At 38.2% G+C, this 21,183-nt stretch overlaps 1 protein-coding gene across 28 annotated transcripts in view; it reads left to right on the top strand.

Moving 5' to 3' along the window:
- Positions 1 to 21,183, top strand: part of NRXN1 (neurexin 1) — a 681,973-nt gene that overhangs the window by 547,334 nt on the left and 113,456 nt on the right. For all 28 annotated transcript variants that reach the window (XM_069009396.1, XM_069009411.1, XM_069009402.1 and 25 more), the window contains one exon: positions 13,231 to 13,402. In XM_069009396.1, the coding sequence (XP_068865497.1) occupies positions 13,231 to 13,402 (172 nt within the window). The remainder of the gene's footprint in view (positions 1 to 13,230; positions 13,403 to 21,183) is intronic.

Raw genomic sequence — 21,183 nt, 5'->3', positions numbered from 1 at the left:
TTCCCATTACAATTCTCTTTTACATGGCTTTTTCTCCAGGAGCAGGGCAAGCGTGGAGTGGAGTCACTCCTTTGTCAGGCTGTGCCCCAGAAAGGGGAACCAAGGAAGCTGGAAAACTTCAGCTTGTCCAGGAAATCTTGGGGAGGAGGGGAGAGTGGGGAGGGAAAGCTGGAAACAGTATAGAAACATCCATTAAGCAGATATATTTCTGCTTTTGGAATGGTTGTGTAGGATAGTGGTGGGAATTGCCTGGCGGGAAGGCCTTGGACTTACCGGAGTAGAAAGTATCCCAGTATTCTACTCACTGAAGTGGAAAGTATCCCAGCCTGCAATTACATGGTTTGGAATAAGGGTAGAATGTTTCCTAAAGCAAGTCTAAATCCCTCTGAGTTGAGGGCTGCCCAACAACAGCTTTTCTGTTTGTTTTTATGGCTGTAAATATGATGCAAAAATGTTTCACAAGTAACTGGAATCTAGTTCATACTGTGGATTTATAATCATCAGATTATAAATTGTCAGGAAATAAATGCTGAAGTTATAAATCATAAATTACATCTCTAAGGCTAAAGGCTGCTCCTACTGTGCTGCTCCCCATTTTTGTTTGCTTCTGTATCCAGTAAACCTTACACCCATTGTCCAACAAATACAGGAATGACAAAGAAGTTAGACACTGTATATGGAAGATTTACCTCCATGTCTTAGGCTCCTTTATTAAAAACAACTAAGAAAGTATTAAGAGCATAATATTTGGTTATATATTTTTTCCTCTTTTATTTATTTTTTTATCTAAAGCTTTCAAAGCAAGCCTCTCTAGTGGATCATAGGCCATCTCCCTGTGAATCACATCCTGAGGCTTCATATTGAGTTTCATTACTTCCTAAGACTAAAGAATTTTTCACATCTATTTTTTCCTATATTTATCCAGCTCATTTACTAAGAGTCAAGCTAAAACCTTTCCTTATTCAGTATCAACACTAATAAGTACATAAAGATAAATACAGTAAGCAGTGGCAATTTTAGAGTTTGAAACAGTGAATCCATGACACCTTTCCAAATTAAATAATTTTAGCCATATGCCAGAGGGGGAATTTCTTCTTTTTTTTTTTTTTTTTTTAATAGGAAAATTATCTTTTGAAATAATTGTTATGAGGGTAATGAGAAGGAACAGAAGCCAGCCACCCTCCCTTGGGGTACACATGGGTATAAACAGGTACCTGTGACAGCACAAGATTTCCTGTGTGTCTGAGTACTTCTCTGTCTGGGAACGCATCCTTCTCCTTCACTGGGATCAGCACTTCAGCCAGGAGCTTAAGAGGCTGAGAACTGCACTGATCCCACCAGTAGTGAAATCTCTGCAAGAATTTCTTCAGCAGGATAACAGGAGTAAAAAAGCAGGAAACATTAATTTTATTCCCTTATGAATTAAATAGGATCTTCCTCTTAACAGATAACACTAATTTCAAAAGATACCATTTTAATTTCTTTTTCCTTTAAAAAGTAAAAATGTAATTGAAGAGTGTGAATTGAGATGTAAATCAATTGTTCTGTAGAAAGAAATATGTTCACACACAGAAACTGAAGAATGAATTAAACTGTCTGCCACAGAATTTGACCCTAATTAAGGTGATTCTCCTTGATACGTAATTAATCAGGAATTCTTGTTCTTACCCCTCTGCATGGAGAGTGGGCAGGAGGAGGGGCTGTTTCACCTCATCACTCTCCTATATATATATCTGCATACATCAAATATGGAGAGATATGAGCACTCAGGGAGGTATCTGCAGGTCGTGATGGGTTTATATTGGTGAGAGCAGGTGGAAAAATGGCTGACTGTCAGCACTTACCTTTCTGCTTCAAGTTCAGTCTTTGAGTGTGGGATGCAGCATAGAAAATAATAATAATTAAAGCTATCTAGGCATTAATGTAAGCCCTCCTGTAATATAAGAAGCAGAGCTTAGTGGCAGAGCAGCTCCAGTGGATTCCTTGCTTGTGGTGTGTTCCTTATGCTGGAGTTTGTGGAGTTTCCTCACAGCAGGGTGGGCACAGCACTCGCACAATGCTCTGCCTGAGCTGAAAGAGGAAATGGGAGAATGTTTACTGGGGAGATCTGTCAATCACAAATGCCCATTGCACTGGCAGAGCCAATAAACCTGTTAGCAATTGCACCGACAAAGCAGAAGTGGCAAAAAGCTAGAGCTTCACTTCGGGTGAAAGAATGTGTGCCTGATGTCCTCTGATGGTGTTGCTGCTTAATGAGACTATTTGTGGGCAAAGAACAATTTGGAAAAAATAAGAGAAGGAAAAGAAATAGGGTTTTCTTTTTATAGCCTTTAAGTTATCTCATTTAGCACAGAAGAATGTCAGAAAGGCAGTATGTGTGCACAGCCATGCACACACACCTACCTTGCCTGGTGCTGTATGAAAGCCAATTTGAGTCTAATGTTTTTGAATAAATTGCTCGAGTGGTTTGTTCACCCATGTGGAAACCTCACCTCTGTGACACCAGCAAAGTCAGCAAGACATTGGGTTATCTGGTGCAGATCACAAGTTATTTCAAACATAAGCTTCCCTATGAGGCTATTTAAGATGCAGACTTTTTTTCCCCTGCTGTGTTTTTAGGAAGTCCCATTTCCAATGGGTCTCTGCAGGTTTTTGATAGTTTTTTTTCTCCCTTCCCTTTCAGAGATGCCCATTCTTTTCTCTGCCACCTTGATGTAGTTGCAAAAGCTTATCCGACCAAATAGCAGTGAAATTATTAATATAAGGTTTTTCTTTTTCAAATAGTCCCTCACTATCATTAAAGATGTAGAAGTATGAAAAGGAAAAACAGTTATGTATCTGCTTTCTACTAAGCTCTTTCTAGTAAAACCTTGATCTTAGTAAAGACAGAATTAAAAAAAAATATATAAAAATGGAAAGCACATAATTTGCATCAGCTGTCTTTCAAATATTTTACCATCACATCTCTTCCACAGTGAAATGTGTGAGAATAGCAGTATGAGGCAGAAGCTCTGAAAAAGTGACAAGTAACTCTAATGAGAAATGTTCTGTTTTTAGCATGTTACTATTTCTAAAGCAGCCTTGACTTCTGTGGAGTTCCTTCTGACTTTTAACTTTCCAAGGCAAATATCTGCCAAGTATAATAAAAAACAAAAGGAGAAGAAAGTAGATGAAATAAGGGCAGAAGTCAGGAGCACACCACCAGTGAGGCTAGAATGCTGCCCTAAACCATTGATTGCTGGCTGCCTAACATGCCCCATTTCCAAAAATGGTGCTTTCCAATCGTAATAAAAGTCTGTTGTAAGTGAAGAGTTTGTAACTAAAAGGATGATGCTGTTCCCTTCCCACGTGCATTTTAAAGATAATGATGCATATTGCAATTTGGCTGTCAATGGCTGTTGTTTTACTTGTTGTAAAGCAAGTATTTAGACATTGTTAGGGATTTTTTTAAACAACCTTGTGTTCGTGAACACGAATATATTTGGACATAGTTCAAGCCTGATGCTGACCATTCCAGTAAGGACAACAGCATTCATGACTGTTCTCTGCTTCACAGAAGGCATTCAGAGCCTGACAGTATTGACCTCTGTTAGAGGCAAAGCTCCCTTGGAGTGGGTTAAATTCAGTTTTGAGCTTTTCTGATTTTCTTGAGGTCAGCCTCTTCAGTTATCTGGCAGATTTCTTGTTAAATAAAATTAAGGAACTTCTTGATTATTGAGGAGCACATTGTCAAAGGTGCTCATGCTGTTTTGCAATGCTTCCCCCCAGAGAGTTCTACCTTGTAGAGGCTGTTCACAAACACTAATGATTTCTTGTACAGAGCCCTTTCATTTGTAGCACTACTCTTCCACAGGGTGGTGTTTTGTTTTGTTTTGCTTTATTAAGATGCCAAAACAATGTCTTTCAAACCTTGGGGGTTGTTAGCAGCAGGAGCAGAGAACGTAGAGGTAGCTATCAGATTTTGCTTTCCCCTTCCAGCTATCTGAGGGATTTTACAGTCCAGTCAACAAACACTGTTTGATCACTTCATGTGCTACATGTATTCGGTGTAAGGGTTTTTACATGCTCTGTAGCATTAAGTGATCAAAAGAAGTGAGATCCTCTGTTGTGGCATTGATAATAGGCTACTCTGCACAGCACAGCATACCAGTAAATTGTCAAATTGGTTTTGATTCTGAAAGATCTTCAAGAGGAAGAAAGGTAAGATAAAGGAAACTACTACCGTGGAGGAAAATATACATGGCATGAAAGCTTGCAATAGAATGGCTCCACACTTGAGGATAAAAGGAAAAAAGCTGGCAACAGAAGTGATAGGACTGCTCAGAAAATGGGACAACAACCAGGATTTACCTTTCTTGCAGGGAGCCCAAGTCCAACCTGTGGCATGTTGTAGCTGTGCTGGTGTGTAACAGCGTAGTTACATGTCATTGTGAGAGAGCTTTTCACTTCAGTTCTATGTTTGTCTCACAGACCAGTAGTCGATATTTTTGGTGTGTTTTCTTTTTTTTTTGTTTTACTTCTGCTGAACTACTTTTCAGTTATAAATTGCTTCAGATAGACAATTTTCTGAAGTGAGAATATCATGCTTTCTTCATTTTACAGGAGGCAAAAAATATTCATCTAACTCCACTATTCAGATGCCCAGCTTTTAAATCACTTTGTGGACTGGATTTTTTCCTCTCTTTTCAGTCTTCTTTCATGTAAACTCTTGTCACTAATAAGTACTTAGCAGCCAAGATGAATTAGGAACAGGTTATTTCCAGCTGGTGACCCCAAAACAAGAGAACAATATTTAGGAAAGTATTCTAGAAATACATTAGCATACAGGCAATCAGAACAACAAAGGAATACAAAATGTGCGTTTAAGGAGTCTTTAAAAAGTGCTTTTTCCCAGTGTTTTTGGTAGGCATCTGGAAATATTCAAAACCCTGGTTAATATTAAAGGGGAGCTTAGCAAAGGTGTGAATGGCAGGTAGGTGTTCATTTTTCATTAAAGCTCAATAGGAGTTGGATGTCTAATGCCATTTTTGGTTTTTAATAATTCCTTACAGGCTTTTAATATGAAAAGTCCTTTGACCCAGATTCTCAAAAAATAATTACTGGTGTTTTCATGAGCATGTGTGTTTTTCATATGGTTATTAATCATTTAGCATGAAAACCTGATTGAGAATTTGCTGATTCTTCACTTCTGGTCCCAGTTATACTTCCTGCTCACTCTGACTTTGGATTTGTTTCAGGCAAATTATCAGAAGAGTTCTGTGAAACCTTTCTAAACACAGAAATCAATGCCCTTAAACCAGGACAACTTCCAGTGTGGATTAGATTGTACTGATACCAAGGTGCTACTCCTTTGTTTTACACCTTTGGATGACTGGAATGCTGTTTTTTATAATCTCTGTATAAAACACACTATGAAAAACTGGAAAGCAAGCCTAATTTTCAAATCTCACTGTGCCCTTTCAGAAACCCACGTTGATATACATGTGGGGAGGAACACTGCTTTCCATCTGTGAGTAGCTGGAGTTGCCAGTGAGTACAGAATTCCTCAGGCTGGACATCCTGTGTTTAAGGTACTCAAGATGTCTGCCCTCATGGAGAATAGGTGTGCAGAGCAAAGCCAAGCCCTGTGAGCTACCTTGGCCAGTAGTTAAGACTTTGTTTCTTTCTCTGTTTGGTGAACACCATCTCTTCAAACCATCCATAGCATCTTACCATGCCTGAAACCCCTGAGTGAGGCACTGGTGAGGTCAAGCTATTTCTGTGAAACATTCTATTTTGAAAGAAATAGCACATTAAGGGCTGGCTACTTAAATTTTTCTTTACTGCAGGTTTTCTCAGAAAAACCTAATTTTGTGTACTGCAGTAATGATGCTGAGTGGATAATAAGATGCAGTATGCTGCTGCTGTGGGCTCTGTACCATATGTCTTTCATAACTTTTGCATTTTGGGGGCTGGTTGTTCAGCTAATTACACTGTCTCAGGAATTCATCATCAGGGTAACCTGAACTAATACACCTATAATATATAGCAGTGAGAATTAAAACATTTGAAACTAAGCAGGAAGACTGCAGACTGAGAGTTGAAGTGTCAGAATTGTAGTTCTGTAAGTATTTCTATATTTTCTGCTTGCTGAGCTTCATGTATAAATCGAATTGCTGTAACACTTTAAAGCAGACTGTGAGGACAATTATTTTAAAGCAGAAAAGTAATACAAGTCATTATTTCATAGCAGTAAAGAGTAGTTGCTTCCTGCCCTGAGATGCTGGGTCAGTGAATGATTGCTCTCACGATAACTTCTTTCCAGGAATTTCGTTCTGTGAGTCACATAGATGGCGTTTTGGGACATAAAAGATTGTTCTGTCACATGTTGCTCCTTCCACTTAGTGAGCCACTTAGATGTCTCTTTTTCCAGGTGCACCTCAGCTGTAAATTAGTAGGATGCTGAGCCCATACTTATTTCTTTCCTTCACCCTTTCTTCTTTTCACCCTTATTTCTTTTAAGGGTCATTAGTTTAAGGCTAGAAGATGCTTAATTTTTATTGACCAATGTTTAAGAGTGCAGTAGCTCTGGTAACATCTGTATGTATTTGTATACATAATGTTGTTACAGTGACAGTGCTATTTCTTGTATGTCAACCAGGGACATCTGGTGAACAATGAATTTTTATTATTTCCATATCGATTTAGAAAACCTAGATAACTTAATGGCATGAAATTGGGGTCACGTAGAGGTTTATTAAAGGGTCTTAGAGAAATTTTGAGTAAAATGGGAGAGTGAAATATGACGCAAATTCATGACACAGCCAATTGAGGATCCCAAAAGTAGGGGAGGAAAAAAAAGGTTTGTTGCTGTATATTTATGATTATTGATCTGTCTTTTAAGTGCTTTGTACTGTCTCTGGAAGGATCTTGGCGTAGATGAAAAAGGTGTGTTTGTGCTTAGGTGAGCATGCACAGGTGCTGCAGGAAATACTGGTAACATTTCTGGCTCTGCAGACATTTTTCCTCTATCAATAATCTGAATAGTGGCATAGCACAGTGTTAGGCAGCATTTTGCTGCCAGGATTGCATTTCCAACTGGTGTGTGTAAATGGGTATCGTAGATCTGACTGCTCTTCTCACAGGAATCCAAGGGCCACATTTGGATTCCAGCCTCCACTCAAGCCCAGTGATGATTTAACATGATTTCCAGTTCTTTCTCTTGGTCTACCAACACAGTGTCTTGCACAGCTTTGGGTTTTCAGCTTTTCAGTACAATTATCAGAACTTGTAGCTTGGATTAAGATGAAAGTATTTTGGTTTTGTTTGTTTGGTTTTTTTTTCTCATAACCAAAGGTCTACAAAGATGTGAACTTAAGAAACAAATATTGGGAAAATAAATGGTGCAAATAAATGGTGAGAACTTGCAAGAAAGAACACTGGGAATAGCTTAGTGTCCTCACCAGGAAACCAGAAACAGGGAAAGTTTGGTTAGTTTGTTTTGTTTTCTTCGCTTTTCCACTCTGGCTACACATTACCAGCTTTTGGGAAAAGAAAGAGAAACCAAACAGTTTCCCACTTGTCAGGTGCCAGAAGACTGAGTACCAGGTGGATGCATCCTATCAGGCATCAGCAGAAATCTTTGCTTCCTTGCTTAAAGTGCCAACCTCTAAGTAGTAACTTTGCTTGCCAGCACTTTGATAGAGGTTTCAAGCCCGTCCTGCATTTTCTGCAGTATGTCAAGCACTGATACACTGAAAGCCTCTAATCCATCCCTGCAAATGGTTACCTTTCTGAATTCATGAAAGGGCACAAAAACTCACTGTAAGTACTCAAGATGAGGTATGACAGGAGAATGCCTGTTTCTATGGTGTCTTGACTTGCAGTTGACTAAAAAGGGAAAAAAATGGTTATTGTTGGTAAAGATAGGTTGGATATTTTGTCACTTCTGATAGAGAAAACCAATAACAACAACAAGAAGAAAAGAAATAGTGTTAGGTTAATGGCGTAAAACCCAAGAGAATGAATTTAAAACTCAGTATTTAGAAAGTTAAGTCCTTTCACTGGCATATAAGAGATGTATTCATTCAAAGAATTCTTCACAGATGGTTTATATTTTCTGTGTATTTTCCAGGAAGCATTTCCTCTGGAAGATACTAGATGGTAATAAGAAATAATGATGGATTATTGGACTAAAATATATGTAGTTACTCCATTGGTCTTGGAGTTCAAGTGTATCTTCTGTCTGTTGTATATCCCTCCCCTCACTTTCTGAAGCAAGCAGTACTATTTTAAAATATGCATTTCCTTACAGAATTGAGAAACCCAGAGATTGTTTTAATTACCTTCCATAGATTTCTATCGTACGGAATATTAACCTCTGATTACATTTGAGTGAAAATGATCTCACTCTCAATAAAACTCAAGAAACTTACACTTCCATAAAATCAAAGTAAACCTTCACTTAGTTGTAAGACTTTGTTACCACATTCACCACGAAGTGGTGCCTCAGGGGCTGATGATATAAAATGCAAGCTGGCACGCTTGAATTTTTTCTTCTCTATTTGTTCACCTGTGGGAGTCACAGTGTTATTACTTTTCCTTGGAAGTGGTTAAAGGTTGTAAGCATTACGAGCTTAGGTTGTCTGCAGTCTGTTCTAAAACTACTGTTGTGCCAAATTTGCACGCACTCATGTTTGACTAATTCCAGAGTTATTGCTACAGAGAGCAGTGAAGCATTGCTGATGTTATAGGAAATATCAATTACATATATATAATACTAGCATTGGTTTTACTGCATTTTGGCAGATTGGTAGCCCTGAACTAGAGTCCAGCAGGGAACAAATTGCAATGTCAGCTGCTGGCTTGATTTGCATTCCACCTTTCTTGCTTGGTTCTCGAGTTCATCAGCATTCCTGGTGCCTCATCAGAAGTCTGTTAAGTATTTAGAGTACACAATTCTTAAAACAGGCTTGAAAATACTCCCCTGGAGTTGCTAGATTACAGCAGTAGCTGCCAGAGCTTTTGAAGACAAAACATTTTGAAGTGATTGGTATGTACATGTGCACACATACACATCCTATACTATCTGAGCAATCAAAGCTCCCAGTGTTTCACAGCACATTAGGAGCATAGAATTGGAGCTATCTCATGGTTTTATCCAACTGTTTTGAAGCCATTGACATGTTTGTCCTTAGCCTGTGAGCTTGGACAGCAGAATTTAAGCTATAAACAAAGCCTGCATTGTGTGTTGCAGTAATGTACAGGGGCACTTTGGCCAACAACAAATTAACTTATCTGCCTGTGTAGTTAATGTAGAAATAAAAGCTCCCCTGGCCTCAGAAACAGGACAGCTTGGTGGCCAAAGCACCTCCAAACCAAAAGTTTGGCGTTTCTAGAGACTTGCTGATTGGGGCTCAGAATGTCAGGGAGCATCTGGACATGAAGCCAAGGTCCCTGTGCTGCCTTGTCCCAGGGAGCAGTGGTGCTGACGTGGGGCATTTAGCATTATTCCTACTACCTTCAGACCTGAGGTTCAAAATAATCTCCATAAACACAATGTTTATGCCACTTCTTGAAATGCATCCCTCCTCTCCTGAAGGTGCATCCTCTCTTTCAGCCTTTCTTGGAAATTCTCCCTCCTCCTGCACAACGCTGCTCTGTTTTTGTGGCCTTAGCAGTTTGGATAGATAAAGGCACGGTAGGAAAAGGAATTGATTTCGTTACTATGTTCTCTCACAACTGGGTGAGATTGAGAAAAAGAAAACAGAGGCCATAAAGAGTGCATTGGACTTCTATGGACTCTGTGTACAGAGCTGATCTTTACCAGGGGAGCTCTGAAATGATCATCTTTGCTTGTGGGCAAAAAAAAAAAATCTTTGCTTGTGGGAATATGAGCCTGCACTCTTTTGGGTCGTTGTCAGGGATAGCACCATTCAACAGAAGTGCTGACTTACTGCAGTATTTAGTGATGCACAGGCATTTCTACAGTGCCCATCAGCTGGCTGCTGAAGAGGGAACCTCTCATTCAGCATTTGTCTGAGGCTGTTTCTGAAAGGAAGAATGACTTCTAAGATTATTTTGAATGAACAAGTGATAAAGGAAAATTTCTACCACTTTACTATGCAACTGAGGCTGGCAAAGTGAAAATAGTAATTTAGTAGGCTTCAATTTTATCAGTATCTTTCCTTTCTGCACTACCATATTGCTCCAAAAAGAGGAAATATAAAAACCAGCTCTTTCTAAAAGGTTACAGACCCACTAGATTAATCATAACATGGTTGAAGGCTGAGATCAAGTTATCTCAACAAGTTACTGTATGTCAGCTGATCCACAATAAGTCTGTGTGCACGTGGTCTTAACCAAAGACAAATGAAAAATAATGTTATCTTGCAGCGCAGGAGGCGTGCAGCGAGTCCTGCATGATAATGCAAGGTCTCAGAAAACCCCCTATCTACACAGAAAGGTGCTTATTGCAGCATCATGTTTTGTTTTGTGGTTCTAAAGGGCTGTGCACAGTGGGGTTGTAATTCACATAATGTTTGATGTGATGTCCAGCAGTCAAACTTAAGTACGGATATAATAATCAGGAAGTCTTCAATGTGAAACACAGGTTTGCTTTCTTTTTTTTATTTGGGGGAGTGAGTGGTTACAGCAATGCCTACAGGTGCTGGAGAAGTGTGGAAAAAATGAAGTGTACCCTTTAAAATGGAGTTTTTTGTGCTTTCAGATACATAAATATATTACAAATAAAGACAAAAGAACCACTGTAATATGTTACCAGCTTTTAGGGTGATATTTGCTATTGCGTCTGCATGTTTGGTGTCTGTGCACAGTATTTCTATACAAAGGTGGGGAAGTCAGGGAAACTTGGGGTTTTTTTTCACTAGAAGGTATATATCTGTAAAGGAAGGCTGAAAGTCTGCTTTCAAGTCTGCAAAGCATTCATTTCACTTGCCAATACCTGGCCATTTGCAAATGGCAACTTGGCTGCAGCCCCACATGCTGTAACTTTGGAAAAACTGCTGACATATGTACCTTGCATGCCACTTCTTTTTACCTGCAACAGTTCTATTCACTGTAAAGCGGTTTTGTTTTCTTTATCATTTTTTAGAAAATCTAAAATATATGTATAGGCATATATATAGCAAATAAGAGAGCCAGTATTTAAAGTGTAGGTTATGAATAGTATAATTATGAGTCACTGTAAAATTAGTCAGCTTTTTTTAATCCTCAAAGCCTTTGATTTCTTGAAAGTACTAAGAAAAGTTGCATATGCCATTATCATTACATGCTGGTTTTCTGCATTTCAAAAACTACTAAAAGAGGAGATTACTTTAAAGTCAGGACAATATTATGTTTCTTTGTATATATTTCTGTGTAAAGAGAGTAAGCATATGAATGAAAGAGGTGAAACAAATAAGCTACTGCATCCATGGGAAAAAAATGGGTGAAATTTATTCTGAGTCTAGTTGAAACAGCTAAAATTAAGAAGAGCTACAGTTACCTTTCCAAGATAACTGGGAAATTGCTATGCAACTCACACCAGAGACAAAAGAAGATGGGCATAATTGTATAAAGTGGATGCCTTATAGTGACACTCTTAAGTTACACTTTTATAGACACAGAAAAGTAGCACCAGCCAATGGAGAAATGTTAGAACAATCCACAAAGAAAAAAAGAGGAATGTTTGGAACATTGTTCAATCAACTGAGCAAGCAAAAAATATTTTTCAGAGTCATTCTGCAAATCTCATCAGGGAGTGGCCCTTTTATTGTTTCAAAAAAGGTCATAGCTGAGGAGGTGATAGTGTCGTGCCAAAATGTTGAGGAACTGCAAAGGTGTTCAGCCAGTGCTCAGCTGTGTAACTGCAAGCTCTGTTGGAAAACAAAGTCAGGTGTTTAAAAAGAGAATAAAATGAAGTTGAAGAACTCCCGAGTTTTTTGGCTGGGGGACTTCCAGAGACAAGGAGCTGCAGAATACACTTACTGCAGGAAGCGGTGCTAGGGTAGTAAGACAAAGAGGGAGCAGACATAACAGCTCTGCTGGAGAGGTGAAACTGGTTCTGGAAAATTTGATGTGAATAGCCAAGATGTACAAAGTAAAATATTTCATTGTGTTTGATCTGGTCATGTAAAAACTTCATGAAGATTTTTAACTTTAAATGAAGGATTTACCAGTACCAAGAACATGAAATTTCATGTAGAATTACCACTTATTATGCACAAGTGCCTAATCTCATACTATGCAGTGCTTTTCTTTTTTTCTCCTCAATGTAATAAATACCTTTATTGAAGAGTAGAATTGATTTTATAGGAAAAAAAAAATATTACAAAGCCCTTAAGTTAACTTTAATAGACATTAAAGGATGTTATTAAAAGGCAAGTGTCTTATTAGAGTGAATATTTTAATAATTAAAAGTCAATAAAAATGAAAACATGCCAATATGACAATAATTTGGAAAAATCTTTGCTTTGGTCCCAGGTATGGATGTACATGGGAAGTCCCCTTAGCCCTGAGAGCACTCAGACACAAGAGTTTATAGGCAAATCCCAGCAAAAGAATGAGTCTCTGTCCTTAGTGGGAACATTACCACCATCCCTGTGTCAGCCAATGCCTTTCCCTTCTCTCTGGCTCTGAACAGGGAACTCTTTCTTAATCAGCCAGTGTGATCTTGATTCAGAATCACTACAATGTGATGCCAAAAATCTCTCCAAGAGAAAAAAAAAAAAAATCTCCTTCTTTATAATAATTTGTGAAGACTCTAAGTATGAATGAGGTTTGAAAAAAAGAAAAGGGCTGGCACTTGGCTTTTATGGCCAGAAAATTCTTGTATCTCTTCCAAGTGACACTGCAAGGCTTTCTGTTTTGAAAGTCTAAAAGGAAAATTTTTGTTTAATCCTCATGGAGGTGAGGGAGAGGACAAAGACAGAAACCTTGAGCTTTCCTCCATTTTCCCCCCTCCTCATCTTGATCTGAATCTCTTGGAAAAGGAGAGAGCTCAATTTGGTGAAATAACTCATTTGGAATATCAATTATCCATCAAAAAGGCATCCCAGACTTCCTAAGCTGTCAGAAGGTTTGTCACGGCTGCACACAAGCCTTCAGAAGTTACATCTGAGGAGGGAAGATGTTGTTAGAAATCTTCCCCTGTATGACACACTGTCTCAATTTCTTCCAAAACAACTCTTAATTAGATCTTTCTTCTTCTTCCTCTTTCTTTTTTTTTTTTTTTTTTTTTAAAATATGCAGCACCAGGGAAAAATTGGAGTTAAATTTAATGTTGGGACGGATGACATCGCCATCGAAGAGATGAACGCCATCATTAACGATGGGAAGTACCACGTGGTTCGCTTCACAAGGAGTGGTGGCAATGCCACCCTACAGGTGGACAACTGGCCCGTCATCGAGCGTTACCCAGCAGGTAAGGCCTCACACAAACACCTGGCACTAAGAGGGTGGGGTATGCCTGGAGTTTGCCTCGTTTTGCTCCTCTTCTAATGCACTGTCAGCTCCTTTGCTGTGTTTTAGTAGCTACAGGAGTAGTTAAAAGAGTCCTGAGCAATGTGCAGTTTATGATGATGGCATTTCCTAAGTGAGTTTAAAAGCCCAAATTCAAGTTATTACTGGAAGTGGAAAAATGTAGTTATCGAGTCATGAAGTAGTAGTTTTGTTCTTTGCTTTCATTTGTTTTTATTGCAATTTTGGCTTAGGGGGGGAAAAAAAAGGCTTTGACAAAAGCTACACAGTTTAAAGTGACTTCCAAATCTATCCCCAAGTGATGGGGTGAAACATTTACTGAGGAAAAGGTTGTCAGTGTTCTTTTGATTACAAGATTACAGCAATCTGAGGCTTATGAATTTAGCAGAAGTCTTCCAGCAGACATAAACCAAACAGTGTCACAGTTATCAATTGTACAAACAACCGAACTGAGGTGCCTTAACCCTAAATGCAAACTACAGGATATTATTTATGCAGACAATGCTGATTACTTGGACAGGACCACTAGTATGATGACAGAGCTGCCTTGAGCAGGCCCATATTTAATTTTATGCAAATGCCATGCACTGGGGATTACTATGCTACTAATTTTATTCATTTTTAAAGGCAACAGGTTTTTCAGATACGCAACGCCTTTCTTACTGAGTAGGACTACTGAGCCATTAATGGTAACTTACACATCTGCATGTTATCCCTTAACAGTTGCTCTGTGTGTTTATATTAAGTAAAAGGCAGCAAATCTAAAGGTGTACATGAAGGCAAATATGCAAACCAGAATCCCTATGGCATAAATGACTGTTCTGATTTATCGGTTTAAAAGTAGAAAATTCTTCATTTTTGGGGGTGGAGTGCAGCAGGAGGATGTGTTTCACTAGTAAGGAATGCATAAGCCATTCCATGGACTAATTATTAGTATTTAGGATGGGGTTTTTTGTTATTGTTGTTGCTATTTCAGTTGTAGTCCAGCTATTTACTTGACTTTTTAAAAAATAAAAATAATTTTTAAAAAATCCACACGTGAAATATAACCCTGCAGATAATTTCTTGGAAATAATTCAGAACACATGAAATAATGAAAGTATGTATTGGAAAAGAAATTATGTATAGCAGAAGCTGTAAAAAAAACCCCACCTATATGTTAATGTGCTATGAATGAATGACAGCTCTGCAAATTAGAGCCATTAATTGTTTCTAAGTTAGAGAATCTATGAGAGGTGATAAACTCTTGAGGGAAAGGGGGATACTGAATGAAATATGCTCTGCGATCTTTCAGATATTCCTGTTTCCCTTGTGCCCCCTGGCTTTCTAATTTTTCAGTTTTTGGAAGATGGTTGCTGAAATAAGAAGGTGAAAGCTGGGGAGGACTTGTCTTAGTTTGTGTTCAAGACATATTCAGCACAAAGGGAAAACTAGTTTTTAGGTGTTTTTTTTATTTCTTTTGGTTTTTACCTAAATGATGGGCATGAATTCACCACCTCCAAGCTCAGGAGTGATGCATCCCAACAAAGAGGAAGTCAGGCAAACATGCCAGGAGGTCTGTGGGGATGAGCAAGGAGCTCGTGGACAGGCTCAAACACAAAAATAAGCCTTGAGTTCAGAAGCTGGTGGCACACAGAACTTGTTTATACTGAACAAAGATCAATTTAGAATATAGAGTGATATCCTTGGGATGGGATTAGTGGAGTGGAGGAAGGTTGGATGTTTCTGTGAAAAAGAAAAACAGAAAATTAGAACTTCTTGAGTTTCATGAGCAATTCATGTGCAGGCTCCATTTCAAGGCATTTTTAGTTGCTTCATTAGCTGAGTTACAGAATCTCTTGTCTTGCTTTATTGCTGGACCTTCTAAGACTGCTGTTGGCCTGTAACTTTCTTTGCCTTTCCCATGGTAATATTTTATGGCTCCTGTATGCCTTAACATTTCTTTTGGCTGCTGTCCTCCTCCTTTTCACCTTCCATCTCTTTACCCTTCTCAGAACGAGACTATCTAGCCATAACTTTCTCTTCTGTTTCCATGCCACTCCATCAGGTTTACCAGTCTTGTTGTTTTGGGGTTTTTAATTAAAGATAAAACCAAGATTATGCAGCTTAATTAGTAAAATTGCTATACTTAAATATGCTGGATTTTCTTTTTTCAAAAATAAAAGATTAAATAATCAGTTGGTTGTCTAAAGCATACCAGCTGAGCAGGTCTTTCTTTATGAGGAAAGATTTTTCTCAGAATTACACTTCAGGTTGGGATGTCTGATTACAAGACATTGCTTGCTTGAGTTTGGTGTCTTCAAATGCTGGGTGAAGATTTTCCGAGAGAAGTTTCTGGTCAGAGTCTCAGGATTTTCCAGTTTCATTGCCTGTGTATCCTTCATCCAGCCCCATGTAACTGCTGTAGATAAGGACATCCAAGGCCCAATAACAGCTGGTACCTTGCAAAAAAATATCACATGGCAATGCTTCACAGAGCTTCCATGGTGGCTTTGTGTGTTTTACCCAAGAGCTGCATAAAATGCAGAAGAGTGACCCTGGAAGATGAATAGAATGTAGTGTCTCTCTCCTGTTACATCATTCTTGATCCCACTAGACTTGAGTTTGCTTTGGGCCAATGCACCTTCAATTTATATCTGAGTGGGTGTGAAATGAGAGAGCTGTAAAAGGAAGAGAGGTAGGGGTCAGTGGTAGAGGATGATTATCCTAGTTAAGGTGGATGGTTGTTTTTTGAAATATAGTTGGGAAAAATGTGGTTTTGTTCTAGACAAATGTGAAGATTTCAGTATTCTGAAATGGCTGGTTGTTTTTCAGAAACAGAGGTTTAGATTTACATATGTATGTTCTTCCAGACTACCATCAATTCTTTTAGTCCGAAATTTCTTTCTTGTCACTTCTCTGAATAAAATGCTAGAGCTATGAGGATGTACACTTCAATTTGTGCCCTTTATTTAATGATGATCCTGTTTTCCCCATTTCTCATTGTGTTTGGGGCTGGTGCATAGCCCTGTGATTGAGAGTGGCACACTGTACTTTTTTGATAATTGATTAAGATGCCTGTATCTTCACTCGATTTATATATTCCATCTTTCTTAACTAAATCCAGTCTCTTTGCTGAATTATCACTATCCCTCTGCACCTTCCCAAAGAACTTTAGCATTTCATCTTGACCTCTTTTTCAGATAGTGAATTCACATTAACTTATCTGGAAGAAGCCTAATTTATGATCATATTAAACAGGAATGAGAAAACTGCTGACTGTGCAGTCAGAGCTCCTAATCAATAGGCTATCCCCATTTCCATGCAGATCCTTTCAACTCCTTGTGGCTTATCTTGTCTGCTTCACTGTCTAGTTTTAATTGCCCTTCCCAATGGTCTGGCTGCTGTTGTGGTGGTGGGACTGCACCACAATAGCAACTCCAGCTGCTTCTCTGAAGAGGCTGCTCTTGTAACTTCAGTTAGGTAATAATTCTACACTGAAGTGTAGATTTCCTAAGGATGCATGAAACAAAGGACTTGTTAATTTGTGTCAAACCAAACTAAGAATTATGGTCAAAATTGAAAAAAGAAAAGGAATTTTTTTTTTTAATAATGTCGAAATATTAATTTCAAAATATTAATTTTCTAAATAAAATGTTCTGACTTTTCATGCTAAGATTGCCCAGTGTTTATAGGGAATTTACATAATCTGAGAACAAAGCATTTTATTTAATTTGAAACAACATTTTCTTCCTTACCTGAAAGAAAATCTGTTTCAAATAAGGCCAAATAAGGAGAAGAAAAAATCTCCAAATCTTTATCATAATAGTGCTCAGAACCATATCTATTTAACATGAAAAACAGTTTTCTTAATTATCCGATTCTTGTTCCTTGGTAGTGAAGCGTGTACATTTTACTAGTCTGAGAAAGCATATCAAAGCAAGGCAGAGGACATTTTAAAGCCACAATAACCACCACTTACTGTGAAAGAATTTCAAAATCACTTTTCTGAGACTAACTCTATTCTTTCTGCGGTCAAAGTCACTTTGCCCAATGCTGATTCTTTTGAAACACACAGCAGAACTAATCATTTTACCATTGAGGATGTTCTCTTCATGATTTCCATCGTAAATCAGACTGATGCAGAATTTTCTGTATAGAAAATGACCTATTCGATATTGGGCAATGAGTCTATGGTTTCGAAGCTGTTCAGTCTGCTGAGAATGCTCAGCATACTTGGGACCCTGCAGCAGTTTGGAAGATACATTCTGATATAGGCAAATATCTAAAATGATGCCCTCCTAGTCATTCCTGGATCTCTGCTCAGCCTTAGAAAAGTATAACTTGGTTACAGCTGTCCTCATGTACCCCATGGGTCAGGACATGTCAGGGATGTGTCTGACAGACCAAGATCTGACAGCATGAGCATGTCACTCACATTGCTTGAACAAAAGAGCTTGTCCAAAGCACTGCCAGACTACTGGAACAAATGTATCTCTGTAACTGGGGAGTCTAAATCATGATGGAGCATAAACACCAAAGAACCTGTGTGAAAGTCCATGTATGCTGGCAGAAGATCAAACTGACGTTATGCTTAGTGCCAAGTACCTCTGCCATATGGCAATCACCAGCTCTTAGGGCTTTGGTATAATATAGAATACTCTGTACTGGGTTTTGGTTTGGGGTTTTGGTTTTTTTTTTTTTTTGGTTTGGTTTGGTTTGGTTTTTTTTTTTTGTTAGCTGGCTTTTGGTTTTTTTGGTGGTTTGGTTTTGATTAAACAGCTGAGATCACACACATTTTCTTTTGGGACTTTCTCTGGATCTGTGGGATAGAGGTTGTTCCTGCAGAATATCCAGTGGCTAGGAGAAGGGGATATGTCATTTAAATGCTTCTCTTGCTCGTTGTATTCTAGAAAATATAAAAAGCTTCTGTCATCTTTTCGTGGGGTACACCCGACTTTAAGATAAATGCTAGGAGTCAGATATTACCATGTATCCTATTTAGGGTAAATAGCATCCATTTGTCTCGGTTTTTGTGTTCAGATTTTGACTATAAAATTAACAGGAGACATTTGTGTCAGTACATTTGTTTCTCCAGGAATGGATTAGCATTTCCCAATCGATCCATGTACTTGCCTAACTTGCTTACTATTGGCTTAGAAATACCTTCCAAATTCAAGCCCCTACAGCCACTTCTGAAGAGAATCAAAGATGTTTTTCAGGTGTAAATGTGGTGGTAGGGAGACATCTTAAACACTTTTACAAGTGTGTCTTTGAATATTCTAATAAAAGGGACGGTCAGCCTGTTATCACCACATCCATGCAAGATGACAATGGCCAAGGTGATTTAGGAATCGAACAAGTAAATGATCACTCAGTGTTTGCCTTGCCTTCTGCCATACAGCAAGTTTTCAAACCTCCCTGGCCATTGCTGTTTGGACACAGGACTTTCAGGGTGTTTCACAAGAAAGTAACAACATAACTTCTCACTGCTCTTTATTTGTCCAGCAATACTGTGCCTGTACCTTTTTTCTCACTTGCTGCCTCCTTTGGCTAAAAGAATTCATCTTGATTCTCTCTCATGTGTGTTCCTTTGCTGCAGTCAGAGTTTTGACTCCTGCAATCAGATTTGTCATCCCTCAATCCCAATGGTAAAACATAGAGGATGTGAGGAACACCATCATCTGATAAGATGCAAAGCTTACAAACCTAGAGGGGTCTCTCATTACTTGTTCCCAAAGACAAAATACAAACTGCCTTTCTGCCCAGGAGGGAAATCCAATGGAAAAGACTTAAAGCTCAAGCAATTAGCTTCTGTGAAACACAGACTGCCCCATGTCTCCTGGTTTGGATGTCATTTTCCTGCTGTGGGAAACCAGCAGTGCCAATGAAATAAGGACATCTCATAATACTTCACTTCCCTTGGAGAACACAGCACTTGGAAAAATCATGAGGATTTCTCAGGAGCTCTCCATCTGGGAATATGTAGAGGATGAATGTGCAAGTAAACACTTTATGTATAAATTTATGCCATATGTATAAAATCAGGCTTTAGAAGTGGAAAATGTTGGTCTAAAATATTTAGTCTATGGAATTAGTCAGAAGAGAATGGGAAAAATACCAGCTAAGTCAGTAGTTATTTTGTGACTGAGTGATGTCTCATCCTCCCTGATTTGGAAAGCAAAACTCATCAGTGTTATTTATGGCCTTTCATGTGTCCATTTTCTTGGGATTCTGTTTATGCTGAGGTCTCCATCTGGGAAGCTCTGCTGCTACCTGTTACAGTTAAACCTACTCTGATTTTGTAGGTGATAATGGGGTATAAACATGAATGAGTTAATATACTTGGGGTTTTTGATTTGCAAAAAGTCTTTGATAAAGTTCCATGTGAAAATAATCAGGAAGAATTTGCCCAGCCTAGGTGGTGAAGGTTGAGTTCTTTGATGGATCAAACTCTACCTTAGGGAGAACAGGGTCACAGATTCCCACCTAGTGAAAATCAGAGTAAATCAATCTATCTTCAATGGAAGTATGATCATTTAAACCTTGTTATATATTGAATAACATTGACATTTTTAATATAAAAGTTGGAAACCATACATACAAGCTTTAATAGAGACAATATCAAGATTGCTACAGAAGAAAAAGATTAGTGAATGAAGAATTAAAAAAAAATATAAATGTGCCTCCTTTGACAGGCAGTGAAAAAAATGGAAAAATGAAAATCTAAAAAGGTATTTTGGAATACAGAAATTTAATAATCCCAAATATTTACTTTTCTGAAATCCAGAAATTATTGGTTTTGTGCAATTCATATGCATTTTTTTTCTAGAATGAGAGATTTTGCAAAATCTTTGTTGGCTTAACCAACATTTTAATCAGTCAAAGAATTTTTCATTCTTATCCCAGAGTTAAAAAAACTTACTCTGTTGGAAATGCATTGTAGCAGTAAAAGCAAAGTTGATCTATGAAAGATAATGCACATGGGTGAGATAATCTGAATTTTCATAGAAAATATTGTTAATTGATTGCACTGGCTCAAGACAAAGGTTTAATGCTGTAGACAGCTCATGGATTATTTTCATTACAGTCAAAAAACAAGTTCTGAGAATGTTTAGAATGCTAAAGAAAATATTAATGGAACTATATTTAAATCAATGGCCCACTTTCCCTGTAAAGGATTAGTGGTTTGGATGGCTTTTTTTCCCATTCCCATTTCTTTTTTTTCCCCATGTGTATTTAAAAGTTAGGCTAGTGATAGAAGAGCTTAAGAAATTAGAAATTAAAATGTACTGGGTCAAGTCTGCTTCTTTGCATAAATTGTTTCTCTCAGAGGTTAACTTAGGAGAAATATTCTACTCTTAAAAATTTTCTTTTGCCTTCAGTCCAAGTACTTTCCAGTTCATCCCACTTTGTTCTTACATGTCTTTTTGCAGAATAGTTTTCTCCTTTTTCTGCTCATCACAATAACCTCCCTTCGACTCTTTTTTTCTGGTTTGGATTTGGTTTTCAATGGCACATGTGTTTGACAATGCACAGTAGTGAGAACTCTAGGACCTCAAAGATATAGGAAGACAGTATTGCAGATATCAATTCTTCATCTTAAGATCTTAATTTTCTTTTTCATACCTCAGAACTGGAAAGCCCAATATCATTCCGCAGCTGAATACCTGTTGAAAGTCTTTCCTTGTGAATTCTATCTCAGAGTATCCCAATTTATTGCAAGAACTGGTGTGACTGGTCCTA

Source organism: Aphelocoma coerulescens, chromosome 3 (assembly GCF_041296385.1).
Source record: "Aphelocoma coerulescens isolate FSJ_1873_10779 chromosome 3, UR_Acoe_1.0, whole genome shotgun sequence".
Taxonomy (NCBI): Eukaryota; Metazoa; Chordata; class Aves; order Passeriformes; family Corvidae; genus Aphelocoma; species Aphelocoma coerulescens.
This window is presented reverse-complemented; position numbering and strand designations above follow the sequence as displayed.